General features: G+C 38.0%; 1 protein-coding gene across 12 annotated transcripts in view; it reads right to left on the reverse strand.

Moving 5' to 3' along the window:
• The window catches only part of LOC110295865 (contactin-4), a 1,019,336-nt gene that overhangs the window by 161,023 nt on the left and 839,190 nt on the right, over positions 1-19,123 (reverse strand). For all 12 annotated transcript variants that reach the window (XM_029478665.2, XM_029478667.2, XM_085840201.1 and 9 more), the window contains 2 exons: positions 16,644-16,780; positions 14,840-14,969 (listed from right to left, as the gene is read on the reverse strand). In XM_029478665.2, coding sequence (XP_029334525.1) covers positions 14,840-14,969; positions 16,644-16,780 — 267 coding nt within the window. The remainder of the gene's footprint in view (positions 1-14,839; positions 14,970-16,643; positions 16,781-19,123) is intronic.

A 19,123-nucleotide genomic window follows, 5' to 3' on the forward strand; every position in this document is an offset into this window, starting at 1 on the left:
ATGGGAGTGTATGGGTAAGTGGAGGAACACCCTGCTAGAAGCAGGATGAGGGGGGATGTGATAGGGTGTTTCTGGGAGAGAGAGAAAGAGGATAACATTTGAAATGTAAATAGAGAAAATATCCAATAAAAAAACCCTCTAATCTCCCCAGTGCTGCAGTTACAGCTGATATGAACGTGTCTACTTTATATGTACTGGGAATCGAATTCATGGCTTCATGTATACTAGGCTACTAACTAAACTACACCTCTACCCCCATTAGTTCCATAAGGGTAAAAATTTGTATCATATAATTTTGTAGCTAAGCATAATACTTTACATGAAGTACTATGTATATGTTGCTTTGATGCTTTTCTTAGAAGAGAACTCAGGGGTTTAGATCATTTCCTCCTCACGATTTGCCTAGATCTCATATCCCTTTCTTTCCTGGTGCTATATAGATAGGTTGCTTCTCTAAATCCCAAGCGAGGGCATTGGACACTTGAATACACAAAGAATTAGACCTCAATTAAACTGAGCATACATAGCATATAATAAAAGAATTAGCTAATAGTTGTTATCTGAGATATTCATACTCATAAATTACCTGAACACAGGATATGTTCAGTATCTCACACAATAAAACAATATACCAAGGAACTCGATTTGCAGCTTCTGCCAATTTCTGGGGTGTAAATTGTCCACCTTTGCTGATTTCAGCACGAGATCACCAGGGACAAACTAGAGATGTGGAGAATCAGCTCCTGTCAATATGAACAAGCACCAGCATCCCTCTTTCCCCAAAGCACATACCTAGGGGATGGGAGCAGTACATGGGCCCTGGAGCTGTCAGCTTGCTGAACCCAGGCCTTACTCTGAAGCTGTAGCATGTTTTTTGTTTTGTTTGTTTTGTTTATTTTCTAGGTATACCTACAAATGGATTCAGTTTGTTTTTTTTTGTTTTGTTTTGTTTTGTTTTTTTGTTTTTGAGACAGGGTTTCCCTGGCTGTCCTGGAACTCACTTTGTAGACCAGGCTGGCCTCGAACTCAGAAATCCACCTGCCTCTGCCTCCTGAGTGCTGGGATTAAAGGTGTGCTCCACCACGCCCAGTTTATGGATTCAGTATTGAAAAGGCAATAACATTAACACTTGCCAAGTTTCCTTAGTGGGTTCACTTTGTTTAACAATTCTGATCCCTAGACTTCATGAATCAAGGTATGATGGTGGTTTTAAGTGCATCTGTTTCCATGGGAACATCCCATGATGCAGAAGAGCTATATGTGGAACCCACAGCAGAGGCATACTCCTGGTTATCACACTTCTTCAGCAAGCATCAGAAATCTTGTGCAGGCAGCCAGTATGTTACTTGCCCTTGGCCAAGTTGGTTTTCACTCACCCTTAAAAGACTTCATTCCGAACCACGCACCTTACTCCAAAGAGAAATCAATTGCTTTAAGAATTTTTATGAGCCACAGTTTCCTTAGAGTAGAAAAATAGCAAATGCTGTAGTCTGGTGGCAACAAATACTGCATCCCTGGCTAAAAAACTTTTCTTCTAGGACAGAGGTTTTTGTTTTTGTTTTGTCTTGGTTTATGTTGTGCTCATGCATGGCAGAACTGGGAAGACAGACAAATTGAACGTGGGTGGCCATACCAAGAGAATGGCCTTGTCCTGCTTTTCCTGATTTTATGAAGGAGAAAGTTACCTGCTGTGATGGCTTAGACTACGGATTAAAGGGATCTAGCACCCAGGCTTGGCATCACTGCCACTTCACCTAGCTCACATTAATCATGTAAAGAATCTTCTTAAGGTCATGTGCACTTGAATACACCCATCATAAGTGTGATCTGGAAATTTTATACTCCCCCCAGCCCCCGTCATCTGCTCCTTGGAACATAAGGATTAGCACCAGCAGATAATAAAGGCATTTATTTTCAGGCTTTCTCTCAGACCTGACATCATACTTCGAATTTAACATCTCAAAGTAGTTCAGACATGTAATAATGACTAACATATGCTACTATATCTTTATTTTTATTGGGATAAGAGTCATACATCATGAAATTTACCATCTTAGCTGCTTTCTGTATACATTCTTGTTAACTCTATGTGATACTATTCAATGAATCTCTAATACTTTTTTCGTTTTGCAGAACTGAAAATAATATACACCCATTAATTAATGAACTTTGTTCTTTCCCTGTATGGATCCATTTATATCTCTGTTTTCGGGTACTATAAAATTGGCTTGTCTATATGCATTGTGTAAAGAGAAGCCACAGAATTTCCTTCATGGAATGATCTTAATTTCCTTCATGTGTCCTTGTGATTCATCTGTGTTGGAGTGTATGTCATATTTTCTTCTCTTTAAGATTGAGTAATATTCCATTGTATATGTACTGTACTTTACTCTGTGTCCATTCAAGAACAATTAGACTGTTTCTACTTTCCGGCCATGATGAATAATGGTGCAGTGATCATGAGTGTACAAATAATTGTTCGAGATGCTGCTTTTTAATTATTTTGGATCTATAACAAGAGGGAGGCTAGCTGGGTCTTCCAATAACTTGTAACTTATTGAGGAGACGCTATAGTATTTTCTATAGTACTGTAACCCTTTCACTGCCATTACTGATGCATAGGTTACAATGTATTGAACCCACTGCTTTCCCCTAGCAGTCAATTTCAAAGGTTCTACTGTCCTCTTCTAGTGTTTGGTCTGTTTTTTTTTTTTTCCTCTTCCTTTACCTCTCCCCTCTCTGTTTAGTAGTGGGTGTTATCCTATAGGGTATGAGACAAGATCTCATTATGATTCTGATTTGTATTTCTTCATGAATTATGTTTGCTGTTTACAAATATGTCTATTCAAGACCCTAGTCTATTTTTTATCTTTTTAGTTGTAAGCTTTTCCCTTAACATCTGAATGATCTCTCCAGCACCCTTTGTCTCTTTTTAACTGGTTTGCCTTGGGTTATTAAGTTGCAGGGGATATTTTTTATCCCTAGTTAGTAATCCCTACCCAAATATAATCTCCATTCCTTACATGGATGGTTTCTGTTTGATTAATTTCTATTAAGACAGTGGTTCAACTGTGTTCTTTTAAATGTAGATACCCAGTTCCTACAATACCATATTAAGTTGTGTGCTTGTGTGTGCATATTTGTATAGTGTGTGTGTGTGAGAGAGAGAGAGAGAGAGAGAGAGAGAGAGAGAGAGAGAGAGAGAGAGAAAGAGAGAGAGAGAGAGAGAGAGAGAGAGAGAGAGAGAGAGAGAGAGCGTGCACTTGCATGCATGTGCAATTACACACTACAGCATGCATGTGGAGGTCAGAGGATAACACTCAGGAAACAATTCCCTCTTGTCACCTTGTGAAATCCTTAGAATTAAACTCAGGTTTTCAGGTGTGTGCACAAGTGGCTCTATCTACTGAACTATCTTTCTGGGTCCCATTAATTATAAGGAATGTTTATGTGTACATGCCAAGACTGCTTTGTTGTATTTGGACACAATTATTGACAGTTATTTGGTCATATTCATTAGTTTGTTTTGAGAACTTTCCTTTCTCTTATATTGACCTATAATGCTATGTGCAGGAGCACACTGTATTGACACTTCATGTCCTGAATTCATGTCAAGAAGCTTTCAACTTTGTTCTTTCTAACTTATTGTCTGCTATTGACTGTGTAGCAGTTATGATCAGATCTGGGAAAAATGGGCATTTTAAAAGCATGGAGTCTTGAATTACACACAGGGAATTACTTTTTATCTGGTTTTCCTCAGTCCTTTGGACAATATTATGTAGTTTCTAGTGCACACGTTTTTTTGTACCCCCTCTCCAATTACTCTTAAATGTGTTTCTCTTTGATGCTATCATAGATAGAATTTTTCCCGATTTCCTTTTTTGGATTGGTCTCTGTTGGCATACAGCACTGTTACCGAGTTCTTTGTGTGTCTTGATTTTGTACCCTGCAGCTTTCCTAAAATGATTTATTAGTTTCAATAGTCCTCCTTTGCTTTTGTATCTGCTTTTGAGTTTCCTCTATGTAAGATCATGTCATCTTCAAACAAAGATTGTGCTTTCTTCCTATTCCAAGTTGGAAGCCCTTACTGCTTTTTCCTCATCTAATTGCTCTGCCTAGGACTTCCAAGACTGCACTAAACAATAATGGTAAGGGTGGGGCACCCTTTATTTGCTCCCAACCGTAGGAGGCTTTCAGGCTTTCAACAATGAGTGTGATATTGGCGGGCTGCTTTATATGCGACTCCTATTACATCAAGATACTTCTCTCTTACCTTTATTGCTGAATGTTCCTTTTTAAAATCACAAAACGGTGCTAAATTTTGTCAACTGCTTTTCTTCATTGACAGAAGTGATACTTGGTTCTTTTCTTCAGTCTTGCCATGTAGAAGAAAATAGGCAGATATTCATACCATATAAACCCTCTTAGTTTCAGGTATAAATTCTGCTTAGCTTTGGTGGATAATCCATCATGCTGATAAATTTGGCTGGCTAGCATTATGTAAGGGATTATTTTTCAACACAATATATCAGGGGATGTTTGTGTTTCCTCTGCTAAAATGCCATGGAAGGCGTGAGCAGAACCGGTGCTAATTCCTCTTAAATAGTTTGCAGAATTCTCCATGGAAGCCTCCATTACTGGGCCTCTTTTCTTGGGATGCTTTAACTATGACTTTCACTGCCTTACTGGCTATAAACTATTCAGACTTCCTACTTCTTCATGACTTAGCTGGGAAGGTTGTTGAATGTGGCAATTCATCTGCTTCTTCTCAGGCATTAAGCTTAAAAATATCTGTGATATAATTTTCAATATTTTACTTTTTTATTTATTTTTTCTATTTGAGTCTTTTTCTTAGCCTCAATGAAGGTTTGGGAATTTTGTTGATCTATTTAAGGAATGAACTATTCATTTTACTGATTTCTTTCCTATTCGTTATTTCATGTACTCTGCTTTAATAGTTATTATTTTCTGAGTACTATTTGGTTTTGTTTTGTTTAATTTCTTTTCCTAACTTCTTAGTTGTAAACCCAGGTTGCTCATCAGGTAACTTCCTGTAAAATTACTTATTACTATCCATTTTCCACTTACTAAAATTTGTCCTGCATTTTTATGTCTTGATATATATTTATTTATTTCCAGAAAATTTTCAAGTTCCCTTTTATTTCTCTTTATACACAGATGATTTAAGATTCAGCTATTCAATTTTTCATATATGTGCAGATTTTCCTGTTTTCCATTAACTATTGAGTACTATTTTCATCCTAACATAGTCAGTGAGGGTGACTTATATGATTCTAATATTCATAAGTCTGTTTGAGACTTGTGAGATGTGTGTTATCTTATAAAATGTGACAAGCATCCTTGCCAAGAATATTGGGCAAAGTTCATCTGCAGGTGTCAGTTATATCCAATTGGCCTACTTTTGTTCAATCTTCCTGTTTTCTTATTGATCTTTTTCTTATTTTCATAAATGAGATGCCAAAAATATTTTATAATCATTTTTCCCTTCATCTTTTCTGACTTTTGCTTCATATATTAGGGGCTCCTGATACTTACACACACACACACACATCATCATCATCATCCCATGTTGATAAACTGACCCTTTTACCATGATGCAATATTGTTTTTTATGACAGATTTTCCCTTACATCGTCTTTTGTCTGATATGCTATATTTTAAAAATGATTATTCATTTTACCTGTGAGTACTTTGCCTGCATGTATGTATGTGTGCCACATGTGGTTTTGCTGCCCTCAGAAGTCAAAAGAGGGTAGCAGACCACCTAGAATTAGAGTTAGAGATGGTTGCTGGGAATTCAACCCCATTTCTCTACGAGAGCAACAGGTGCTCTTAACCACTTAGCAAACTCTCCAGCCTCTATACACAGTTTCTTAAAGGTAAGATGGAGTTTCAGTATTTTAAAATCCATTCAGTCAATCTATCTTTTAAATGTATATCTATTTTTTCTGTTTTTAATTAGTAATTTAATTTTTTCTTCATTTACATTTCAAATGCTATCCCAAAAGTCCCCTATACCCTGTGCCCTGCTCCCCTACCCACCCACTCCCACTTCTTGGCCCTGGCGTTCCCCTGTACTGGGGCATATAAAGCTTGCAAGACCAAAGGGCCTCTCTTCCCAATGATGGCCGACTAGGCCATCTTCTGCTACATATGCAGCTAGAGACAAAAGCTTTGGGGGTAGTGCTTAGTTCATATTGTTGTTCCACCTATACAGTTGCAGACTCCTTCAGCTCCTTGGATACTTTCTCTAGCTCCTCCATTAGGGACCCTGTGTTTCATCCCATAGATGACTGTGAGCATCCACTTCTGTATTTGTCAGGCACTGGCATAGCCTCACAGGAGACAGCTATATCAGGGTCCTGTCAGCAAAATCTTGCTGGCATGTGCAATAGTGTCTGCGTTTGGTGGCTGGTTATGGGATGGATTCCTGGGTGGGGTAGTCTCTAGATGGTCCATCCTTTTGTCTTAGCTCCAAACTTTGTCTCTGTAACTCCTTCCATGGTTATTTTGTTCCCTATTCTAAGGAGGAATGAAGTATCCACAGGTTGGTCTTCCTTCTTGATTTTCTTGTGTTTTGATAGTTGTACCTTGGGTATTCTAAGTTTCTGGGCTAATATCCACTTCTCATTGAGTGCATATCAAGTGACTTCTTTTGTGATCGGGTTACCTCACTCAGGATGATATCTTCCAGATACATCCATTTGCCCAAGAATTTAATAAATTCATTGTTTTTAATAGCTTAGTAGTCCATTTTATATTGGAGACAGTTATTGATGGTGAAGGAAGTAAAATTACTTTTTTGTGTTTTTCTGCATGTCTTTACCTTTTGTGCCATATTTCCTTTACACATTTTTTTGTATTTCCTCTGTTATTTAGTGGCATGGTTTTTCCCTGATTTTGTATATGTGCCATATGTATGAATATGATATACATACATATTTGTGCTTGCCATTGCAATTATATGGCATATCTTAAAATAAGAATCATTTATTTCAAGTTTACAACTTAAGCCTGTATCATATGTAAGTTCTGTTCCTCCATATCCTGACACCTTTACCTATGCTGCTGATGAGATAAGTTATTTTTAACAACAGATGCTCAAATTCATAGTTATACTTTATCTCTATATATTTTCCCAGATGTAAAAGTGACTTTTGCACCGAGACTAGGGTATTAAAAGACTATGTTCATGTATGCATATATCTCTATATGGCAGTATGAATGATAATTTCATTCTTTTTCATTCAGAAGTGTTCCTTTAGCGTTTATTGGAGTGAAGGTCTCATAATGATGAACTTTTGAATTTGTTGACGAGAGAAAGTAGTCACTTCTCTTTCATTTTTCAATGGTATTTTCAGTTGGAGTTTATTTTTTTTCCCCAGAATTTTCATTTGATCATCCTATTCCTACTGGATTGAAAAATTCCTCCTGAGAAGCCTGCTAACCATTTAACTGCATCCCCATCCTATGAGATGTGTCACTTGTTCTTGATGTACGGGCATTCTCTTCTCCTTCCTGACTTTGGACAGTTCCATTATCCTTTGTCTAAGTCCATATCTCTTTGGACTCACTCTAGAAGGGATTCTTTGAACTTCTGAATATCTATACCCATTTCTCTCCTTATCCCCAGATTTCAGCCATCATTTATTTACACTTGTTATTTAACTTGTTACTCCTTCAAGTAGCCTGTAGTCATTTCACTCTTTCTTTTCTTTTTGTATTTAAGAATATTTATACAGTTCTGTAGGATTCTGTCACATATATTCCATAGGTTTTTCTACTTTCTGTGAGTTTTGCTCCTTTGCCTTTGTAATTTCCAATGTTCGGTCTCTGGATTACTGATTATTTCTTCTCCATGGCTAGGAAATTTCTGTGAAAATTTTCAGCTCAATCACCTCAGCTTTGTTTTACCTCTACAATGTGTTCTCCTTTTCTTCATCTTCTGCTTCCATAATTATTTTATTTTTCCCCCATGCCTCACTTTATCAATTTATTTTTGCTGTCTTAAAAATCATTACGAATGGAAATTATCGTTCATTTGGCTGATTTTTTTTTCTGGTGATTGATAAATCTCTAAGTTTTTATACTTGGTTTCTAGATACTTAAGCTGTTCCTTCAAGTAGCCTGTATTTGTGTATTTTTCCTCCATAGAGGTTTGCAGTTCTTGTTCAGTAACTCCCCCTAGGGTCTCTGAGAGTGATTTTTGTCTTTTTTCTGAGCCATCAGGCAGCTGTACTGGCAGGATGCCCCTAGTGTTCACTGTACAGATGACTCTGGTATCTTATCCCCAAAGCCTTGTTCTGTCAGCATTTAGATTTAAGGTAAATAAGGACATTATTCCCTTTGGCAACATTGTCCTCTTCATCCAAATCAAAAATAGTCACTATATTGAATGTATCTTGATTGATGACTTCATTTAATGCTTAGATATTGGTGGGATGGGTGGATAGAGAAGAATTGACTCCTAGTGAGTAATCACTATGAACTTGTCTACACTAATTTATCATGACTTGTGTAACTGAAGACTAGAATGCAAAAACATTCATTGTGTTAGGTAGGTAGCTCTTAGGAACCTTAGAGGCCATTGAGGATGCATCCCCTCCTCATGGTCAGCTCTGGACTTCACCCCACACTTCCCTGGTAATATGAGCTAGGGAAGAGTTGCAGTTGTCTTTCATGTAATTTAAAGTGCTACTTGAAAAGATGAACATAGCAGGGCTTTTCTAAGGCCTATTAAACAAAAGCACTTCCTTATGATCAAAAGAATGGAGTTTGTGTTCTATTCCGGGCTCAGGATAGAGATAGAAAAGTCTTATCTACATATCAAATTGGATATGTAGATTTTTTTATACATTAGATATGTAGATTTTTTATATAATTCTCTCTCTTTCCTTAAGAGTTAATAGAGTGGACCCTGTCAATAGCCTGGCCAGGAGACCACCTTTAAGAAGGCTGATTGACTTTCAGACACACTAAAGAGATGGGAGGAATAATTGTCCCCTAAATGAAATCGTGGAGCTATACACCTAGCTCTTCCTCCAGTGTAGTTGCTCACTTCACTGCTAAACCAGTTCACTATTCTGAGTTCTAACTCAAAAGAGCACATCTTTTCCTTTCTTTTTCTTTTTATCTCTTTTTGAGATACTGTCCCAAAGCCTACTGATCTCCAAGGTTGAACTTATCTGCTTTGTTGGGTCCTAGCTCAAAAGAAATGGCTAATTCTCACCCTTTAATCCATCTCCTTCCTTCCATAAGCTTCTGAGATCCATCACTTACTCATACTCTGGTTTGTACCTCAAATGCTAATAAAATGGTCCTCAAGCTTCCTTCTGTGTCCATTTTTAAATTCCTTTACTAATGAGACTAAGAGTATACAAAAGGAAATCCCAGTTTTCCTGGTAACAATTGTTTCTAGAAACCTCACAATGGCAATTTCTCTTTGCATTGTTAAGTCTGTGTATCCAATAGGCCCTCTATTCTGTTATTTGATGCTTTTACTCCCTACTTTGAAAAACTTATACATGCATCTAACACACCTTAAGCGAGGACCTCAAAATGTAATTTATTTGTCACCAGAAGGAGTTAGAGAGGAGAAGGGGTAATAGCAAATGTGGACTCAGTAACTTTCTAAATGTGTAAACTTTGATTCTGAGATCCAAGCATTTGCCTTGCCTCTTTGTGATGGTAAAGTGTCTAAGTAGGAATTTGCATTTGGATAAGAAAGACATTTGTCCTCTCATTAGATGCTACACACACTCTTCCATTTGATTATTTTGTAATCTGGCTCAACGAGGCAGTTGAGAAATCAGACTGAGATGCAGATAGGCACTTGTGACGTCCTTCTGAAATAACTTTTAGTTTAGCCTTAATGGTTTTCTAATTTGGGAGCCAATCATCTGGATAAATGGCAAATTAACTGGATAATTGCTCAACCCTGCACCTCACTCTGATTGGACCATCAGTTACTTGATGCTGCTTGAGTGCCCTGCTAGGGTCAGATGTCCTCTCCCAAGCAGGGCAGGAGGATTCCTGCAATGGGATTTCCTTGAGATATGCTGCAGTAGTGGCTGCCAGGTATACATTTTATTTAACAGTTAAAAAAAAAACAAAACTCCTCAGGACAGACACAGCTTCTGTTTCATTTAAATCCTGCAAAACTCCTGTCGTAGTCAAAGAGTACTGGTCAATCCACTTTCTCTTACAGGTAGCTTATTTGACTGCACAAAGCAAAGATGCTCTACTACAAAAATTACACTGCTTTTTATAGTCTGTGAAGATTGGACAAAATATTCAGGCATCTTGTTCTCTGTTTTCTGGCCTCAATTGCTGCAAATGTTGGGCATTTGACACCTCTAAGCAATTCTCTTCTCTGAGAAATTGACTTTGGGAGATTTGCTTCATTCTTCAACATATCTCCTAGCATCTCCCACCTAGGACTTCATCTCTGCCATCAACGGGATAGGCTAGGGGCTAAGTGAAATGTTTACTTAAATAAACCTAGCATCCCTGCCTGGAGGTATAAGTAACTGTGCACTTCAATTTGTCTTTCAAATATTGCCTTTCTGTAACTCACCTGGGCTAGTGTCCTTTAATGAAGTCTTCTTTATTTCTCCTCACTGTTTCTTCTTGCCTACTCTTCTCATCTTAGAGACCGTCCCTGGAGAACACTCCCTTAATTTTTATAGCTATATGATCAAACCATTGCTCTAAGAATTCAGGCATCTTCTATATCTTAATTCTATATCTTATATATTTATAATCTATATTGCACAAACATTCTATATCAAACATAACAGAGAATCTCACATGTTGGCAAGTCATTGCACAACACTGTCACTTTGTGAACATGTGTAGAAATGTTACATTATGATGGTTATATTTTAACTATGAAAATATGCAATGTAGAGAGTTGTCATTATGCTCTTTTTTGGGGGGCAGATGGATTGATTATACAAACAGATTTATTATTATTATTATTATTATTATTATTATTATTATTATTATTATGTTATTTACATTTCAGTCAATGCCCTCCCTTTTAGTCTCCCCTCCCACAGTTCTTCATCCCATTCCTCCTCCTGCTTGCCTCTGAGAGGATGCTTCCCCCACCAGATCTCCCCTGTCCCTTGCCTCAAGTCTCTAGAGGATTAAGTGCATCTTCTCCCACTGAGGCCTGACTAGGCAGACCTATGCCATATTGGTGCCAGGGGCTCTGTCCGGTCTGTGTATGCTCCTGGTTGGAAACTCAGTCTCTGGGGAATCTCTTGGGTCTGAGTTAGCTGAAACTACTGGTTTTCCTATGTGGTCAGCCATTAGTTTTAAGCTGATTTATTTAACAATCAAGTTTCCCAGTAATTTCAGAGTTGTAGTCACTTCAATTCTAATACATTTTCAGGAGTATAGAGAAGAATGGAGTTATGTTTTCATCCAGGATTTATATGTAGCACCCCAAGGAAGCCAAGGGATTATGACTCCCCAAAATCACATCCATCATGTAAGATAATAAAGGAAACAAAGACTTAGAGGATGGGTAAAATGGCTTCACAGGTAAAGATACTTGCTTACACACCTGATGACCCAAGTCACACACATACCACAAAAGGAATAAAGGAAACTGTAACTTAAGTTTAAAATATTTAGGTAACAGTTCCCCTGGAAACTAAAAAAAAAAAAAAAAAAAAAAAAGTAAGTTATAATTGCTCAATTAAGAACAAGGGAATCTCTATGCAATGTTAATGTACTGACCTCAAGGTAAAACTCTCTCCAGGCCCTCCAAGCAAAGCACCCAATAGTTCCATTAATTATTTAGCAGCTTCAATCCATTAGAAATAGGCATGTTACAAATACATTAAATATCCACATAAAGCCAGACCATGGGAAAAGCCTATGAAGTATATACTTCCTAGATATTTCTTATTCATGATATTAGGGCTATTATCTAGCATTAAAGGGAATCTCCTCTGCGGCACTGAAGAATCCTAATCTTGTATCAATAGTTGAAACCAACATAGTTTTCTTCCCTAATGAAAACTATATAATTTCAATTTTCTTTCTGTTTTTTTTTTATTTTAGTCTCACAATTTTAATACAAGTAAGGAAAATAGAATATGGAACGCTGAGGTGTCAGAGTATTATTATTTTGTGAGGAACAAAGTCTCTTCTGGGATAAAAGTCTATTATAGTTTACCGCAGTTAAGCAATATCAATCTATGTTGAATTTTCAAATATCAAATGTCTTATCCCTTGAGTAAGACTCTGGAGAACTACCCCGCCAACACACAAATTCCCTTAAATTAACTCAAAATATATAATGTGACAGGCTTGGAAAGAAAACCAGGTTCTAAAGGATAAGGTTTCCAAATCTGTCATTTCAAAGTTTCCGAAATCGTTCATTAATACGATTTCGTCTTTATGTCTTGAGCTAAATTTTGTCTATGCATGCTTTAGTCTCATGAATTGATTTTTTGAAAGATATCCAGGATTCTATATTTACAGGAAATCAAGTCAGGTTCTTTCTGACTTCGGACCAATTTATTCTGCCTGGCACATTCGTGGTTTTCTTTCTGTCTGAATTTTCCAATCCAGCTTATGTAAGGCTCAACTGTCCAGTCCAGCCCATCACCCGAACTCTCCTTCAACTGCTGCCAATCTGTTTCAATGCTAGTTTGGCTCATGGATTTACTGGGATGGCATTGTGGTTCTCTTGGTAAACGTGGCTCCAATAAGGACAGATAACTCTTTCTTAGGAGGTTTCACCTTCACTCTCCAGGCTCTGACCAAGGGTTGTCTGTGCTTTCAGAAATCTTGATTTGAGGTCCAAACACCCAATATAATGGTGTTCCAGGGTAATGATTTGGGAAGATAATTATTCCAGGAAAACAAAGAAGCATTCATGATCTTTCCTGAGGCAGGCCATACACAATCTGTGTGGCTCCCTGAACTCACAGAAACATTTGCCTTTGACAGGATGCTCTCCCAATCAAAAGACTTTGGCAAGAAGAGCAGCTGTGGAGACTTTTCCTTCCTTCTTTTGCACAGGTTAGAAGATAGTCAATTTGAGATTGTAGACTTCCCATGTAAGATCTACATGCTAGGCATGGAAGAGAGCCTTGCAAGGGGAGAGTCAGGATTCAGAGACTAGAAAAGTTATCAGGTATGTGAATTATTCTTGTCTCTGTGATTTTCTTCATATTCTTTATAGTATGCTTCAGTCAAGACCTATTGCTCAGACATTCCAAATTAAGCGATGCTAATGAAATAGTTTAGTGCATTTTGGCACATTTAGACCTATACCTTTCTATTAGTTATAGTTAAATTTAAGAACTTTCTATGGGATAGATTCAAGTTGCTTTCCTGGACTTTAAAAAAAAACCACTATAGATTAGATTAATCAATTATTCAACCATTTATTTACTGATGCATAAATCTGTTTTCTAAAATGATATCTTGATTCTTTCATTCACTTATCATCCATATTCATTCAGTATTTATTGAGTACCAACCATGTACTTAATTATTCATTCAGATCTGAGGATACAATTATGAACTTTGTTACCACAGGAAGATAAAATGCAGTGGAAGGAAAAAAAAAAAGGATGATCATATCAAAGTATAATATACTCCTGGCCTCTGGCATTAATGAGATAAAGGTAAAGGATAGTACAAAAATCAGTAATGGGAGGGAGTGATCCAGGCACAGGGCATGTGACTTCCCAAGGAAGCCATCTTGATGCTTAAAGAATGGGACCGAAAGCCTTGAAGGCAGGAACAGTGTATTCGATTGTCCTGTGAGAAAACTGTATCCCAAGCATCAAACTCACAGCCGAAGAATACAGTTGGCATGTGGTAAGCACACACACACATACAAAATGAGGGTCCTAAGTGAATAAAGTAGTTGAGACACTGTCTCAGAAAATAGTTTGGGCAATCAAGTAATTAATAATTAAAGTCAAAACAGAGAGGAAGATAGGATGGTAGGTATGTGGATAGGAGAGGCCAGTGTCAAAAGGAAGACACAGCATATCAGTGCACAGTGAGAAGTTCAGCCATGGAGAAGTAATAACCACTGTGCCAACTGTTCAAATAATCCCTTACAATCAAAGTCAGCTCTACTCCCCACAAGCTGACGTTATACCAAATCAGAATGATCACAGCAGATGTGTTTCAGAAACTTTGTTCAACTGAAGGAGATGAAGGGGATTGCAACCCCATAGGAGGAACAATAATGTCAACTAACTGGATACCCCCAGAGCTCCCAGTGACTAAACCACCAACCAAAGTGTATATATGGACAGAGCCATGGCTCCAGCTGGATATGTAGTAGAGAATGGCCTTATTTGTCATCAACGGGAGGGGAGGCCTTTGGTCTGGTGGAGGCTCGAAGACCCAGCATAGGGTGATGCTAAACCAGTGAGGTGGGAGTAGGTGAGTGGGTAGAGGAGCACCCTCATAGAGGCAGGGGAGGGGGCTGGGATAGGGGGTTTGCAGAGAGGAAACTGGGACGTTTCAAATGTGAATAAATAAAATAAGCAATAAAAAAGGAATGTGATCTATAGACAAATGCAAACCACATGGCAAGGGAGCCATGTTAGTTTCTGTAAGCGTCAGAACCTAACGTGGTTACGTTAGGCCCATTTTGAAAGTGGCCTCTTCCCATTGCTTGCAGGCTATATGACTTGGTTCTAGAACATTTTCAAACCTACAGATCTCTATACATTCTATAGGAGTAAGCTTTTATGGTTGGCAAAATTTACTTACTATTTAAGAGACTTTTAAGAGATTTCCTTCTTTTATTCTTTCCACTTTAAGGACTCACCTATTACACTAAGCTCAGCGCTGGAAAAGATAACTCCATGTTTATTCTCTGCCACACATTGGTACATGCCAGCATCTGAGAGATTCACTATTGTTATGTTGAGTGTTCCTTGCTCGATTTGTATTCTATCCTGTGAAAGAGAAGAGGAGTATAAAAATAGTGACCTTCTACATCTAAGAACTTAAGGCAGTTTTGCTACATGTTCTGTCAAGAGGACTTAATGGGAGGAAAAGAGTCATCATATAAGCAATTTACATTAACACGATCTGCTTATTTGTCAAGTAAATCTGTGCCAGGTCAGATGGCAAATGGAACCAGCAGCATATCAGTTTGTAAATGGAATTTAAATTGTAGTATTCTTTTGCATCGTGTTGATTTAATATTGAAGCTATTCAGATGAATAGGCACTGTAAATAAGTGAACTTGACCTTGAAAGTCAAAGAGCTGTTTTTACTCAATGGTTTTGTGCTAATTGGGGAAAGGGGTGAAAACAGAATTAAATTCATCATTTAGAGTTTAGCGCTCTTAAATTCTCACCAGCTGTACCTTCAAGGACTAGTAGGATTATAATCTTAGATGGGCACATACCAATTTTTTTAAAGAATATGTATTAATGATTCAATATTCTACCAGACATGGTGGTGGCACATGCCTTGAATCCCAGCACTCAGGAGGCAGAGGCAGACAGATTATTGTATATATGGGATTGCCTACATAGTCAGTTTTGGGCTAGCCAGAGATACATAGTGAAACCATGTCTCAAAAAATACAACAATATTTTGAAGCTTGGTTGCTGTCAATGTAAAGATTTACACTTATGATTTACTAGTAGTTCAGATGAAAGAAGAAAGATAGTATATATGACAAGAGAACATTGTCATGTGTCAAGCTTAAGTCATACAACTTGAGTGTCAATTTGTACATCACTAAGGATTTTATGTCTCCACATTAACACACACACACACACACACACACACACACACACACACATCTCCCCTGTGAACACAAAGCCTTTAGTAAAAAATCTCCTATCTTCTGAAGGATAGCTGTCTAGCTGAATGGATAGGATACATCTTTGGACTTTGATCAAGCCATCCTTGTTCTCTCACATTGCATGAAAAGAGGAAGATGCCAAGTGCCTGGAAACTTGCACACATGCAATTTGTTTGACTTTTGTAACAGAGAGAATGATGAACCAGAGGAGCCTTCCAGGGAACTGAGAGTGACCAAGCAATGGGTGGTCCAAAAGAAATTGCTCCCCTCTCTACCAGTAACGCAGGGCAGACACTTTCTCTTTCCTAGGTATATACTATTCAGGGAAGAAATCTGAGCATGAGAGTTGGCTCTCAATGTGGGGACTGAGGAAAATGCCAAATTCTAGTAATGTTGGATGCTTTATAATAACATACAATAAAGAAAATTAAATTGGACATAATTGTTCGTCTGATTTAATTTTGAAAGTCACATTGCATTTGAATGGCCATCCTTATATGATATAAAGACTTTCCCCACTGAAGCAGATCCTCAAATGTCACTTTCTACAAACTACAGGTTTCAGACATTCATATAGTGTGGTTTTCTTATTGTAAAACTACCAAAGTGTTAATCTGTTGGCTACAAAGGTCTGTTGTAGAAAGCTTGGCAAAATTTATTTATAATTTCTATTTGTCAACTTTTTCTACTATTTGTGGTATTTAGAGGCTTGTTGTTTTGGAGACAACTCAAAATTATTTTGTTTCCATAGCAACGAGGCCACAGTGAACATTACATTACATTAAGACAGAGTTACCGTTAATTTACTTACCCGTGTTAACAGTGGGTCACCATTTTTTAGCCATCTGTAGGTAGGTTTGGGCCTCCCATTTGCTTTACATTCCCAGAAGACACTCTCTTCCATGGCCACCTGGATATCATTTATTATTTGAACCCAGTTAGGTTGAGCTATAGACATTTAAAAGAAACAAAGAAGAGGCATATATTCATTGTATAGCCACTTTCTTCTTATTCTAAGCAAGTTAAAATTAAAATGGGATTTTAATTAAATTACTTTTCTTTTTTTTTTTTTTTAAAAAAATATTTTTATTTGTTCTTTGAGAATTCCACACAAAACACACACATGATCTGTTGCTGATCAAACCCATTCTCAGATCTCTCTCACCTAACTCCTCCCAGTTCACCCCAACCATATCTCCCTCCCATCTTTTTTTTTTTTTTTTTTCCAACTCTTTTTTTTTTTTAATATTTTTATTACATATTTTCCTCAATTACATTTCCAATACTATCCCAAGAGTCCCCCATAGCGCCCCCCACTTCCCTACCCACCCATTCCCATTCTTTTGGCCCTGGCATTCCCCTATATTGGGGCATATAAAGTTTGCAAGTCCAATGGGCCTCTCTTTCCATTGATGGCCGACTAGGCCATCTTTCGATACATATGCAGCTAGAGACAAGAGCTCCGGGGTTCTGGTTAGTACATCATGTTGTTCCAACAATAGGGTTGCAGATCCCTTTAGCTCCTTGGGTACTTTCTCTAGCTTCTCCATTGGGAGCCCTGTGATACATCCAATGGCTGACTGTGAACATCCACTCCTGTGTTTGCTAGGCCCCGGCATCGTCTCACAAGAGACAGCTAGATTTGGGTCCTTTCAGCAAGATCTTGCTAGTGTATGCAATGGTGTCAGCGTTTAGAAGCTGATTATGGGACGGATCCCTGGATACCGCAGTCTCTAAATGGTCCATCCTTTCATCACAGCTACGAACTTTGTCTCTGTAACTCCTTCCCTGGGTGTTTTGTTCCCAATTCTAAGAAGGTGCACAGTGTCCACACTTTGGTCTTCATTCTTCTTGAGTTTCATGCGTTTATCAAATTGTATCTTATATCTTGGGTATCCAAAGTTTTGGGCTAATATCCACTTATCAATGAATACATATTGTGTGAGTTCTTTTGTGATTGTGTTACTTCACTCAAGATGATGCCCTCCAGGTCCATCCATTTGGCTAGGAATTTCATAAATTCATTCTTTTTAATAGCTGAGTAGTACTCCATTGTGTAAATGTACCATAATTTCTGTATCCATTCCTCTGTTGAGGGACATCTGGGTTCTTTCCAGCTTCTGGCTATTATAAATAGGGCTGCTATGAACATAGTGGAGCATGTGTCCTTTTTACCGGTTGGGACATCTTCTGGATATATGCCCAGGAGAGGTATTGCTGGATCCTCCGGTAGTACTATGTCCAATTTTCTGAGGAACCGCCAGACTGATTTCCAGAGTGGTTGTACAAGCTTGCAATCCCACCAACAATGGAGGAGTGTTCCTCTTTCTCCACATCCTCGCCAGCATCTGCTGTCACCTGAATTTTTGATCTTAGCCATTCTGACTGGTGTGAGGTGGAATCTCAGGGTTGTTTTGATTTGCATTTCCCTGATGATTAAGGATGTTGAACATTTTTTCAGGTGCTTCTCTGCCATTCGGTATTCCTCAGGTGAGAATTCTTTGTTCAGTTCTGAGCCCCATTTTTTAATGGGGTTATTTGACTTTCTGGAGTCCACCTTCTTGAGTTCTTTATATATATTGGATATTAGTCCCTTATCTGATTTAGGATAGGTGAAGATCCTTTCCCAATCTGTTGGTGGTTTTTTTGTCTTATTGATGGTGTCTTTAGCCTTGCAGAAGCTTTGTAGTTTCATGAGGTCCCACTTGTCAATTCTCGATCTTACAGCACAAGCCATTACTGTTCTATTCAGGAATTTTTCCCCTGTGCCCATATCTTCAAGGCTTTTCCCCACTTTCTCCTCTATAAGTTTCAGTGTCTCTGGTTTTATGTGAAGTTCCTTGATCCACTTAGACTTGACCTTAGTACAAGGAGATAGGAATGGATCGATTCGCATTCTTCTACATGTTAACAACCAGTTGTGCCAGCACCATTTGTTGAAAATGCTGTCTTTCTTCCACTGGATGTTTTTAGCTCCCTTGTCGAAGATCAAGTGACCATAGGTGTGTGGGTTCATTTCTGGGTCTTCAATTCTATTCCATTGGTCTATTTGTCTGTCACTATACCAGTACCATGCAGTTTTTATCACAATTGCTCTGTAGTAGAGCTTTAGGTCCGGCATGGTGATTCCACCAGAGGTTCTTTTATCCTTGAGAAGAGTTTTTGCTATCCTAGGTTTTTTGTTATTCCAGATGAATTTGCAGATTGCACTTTCTAATTCGTTGAGAATTGATTTGGAATTTTGATGGGGATTGCATTGAATCTGTAGATTGCTTTTGGCAAGATAGCCAT

The sequence above is a fragment of the Mus caroli genome, unplaced genomic scaffold (genome assembly GCF_978045245.1).
Source record: "Mus caroli unplaced genomic scaffold, Mus_caroli_1 scaffold_7, whole genome shotgun sequence".
Classification (NCBI taxonomy): domain Eukaryota; kingdom Metazoa; phylum Chordata; class Mammalia; order Rodentia; family Muridae; genus Mus; species Mus caroli.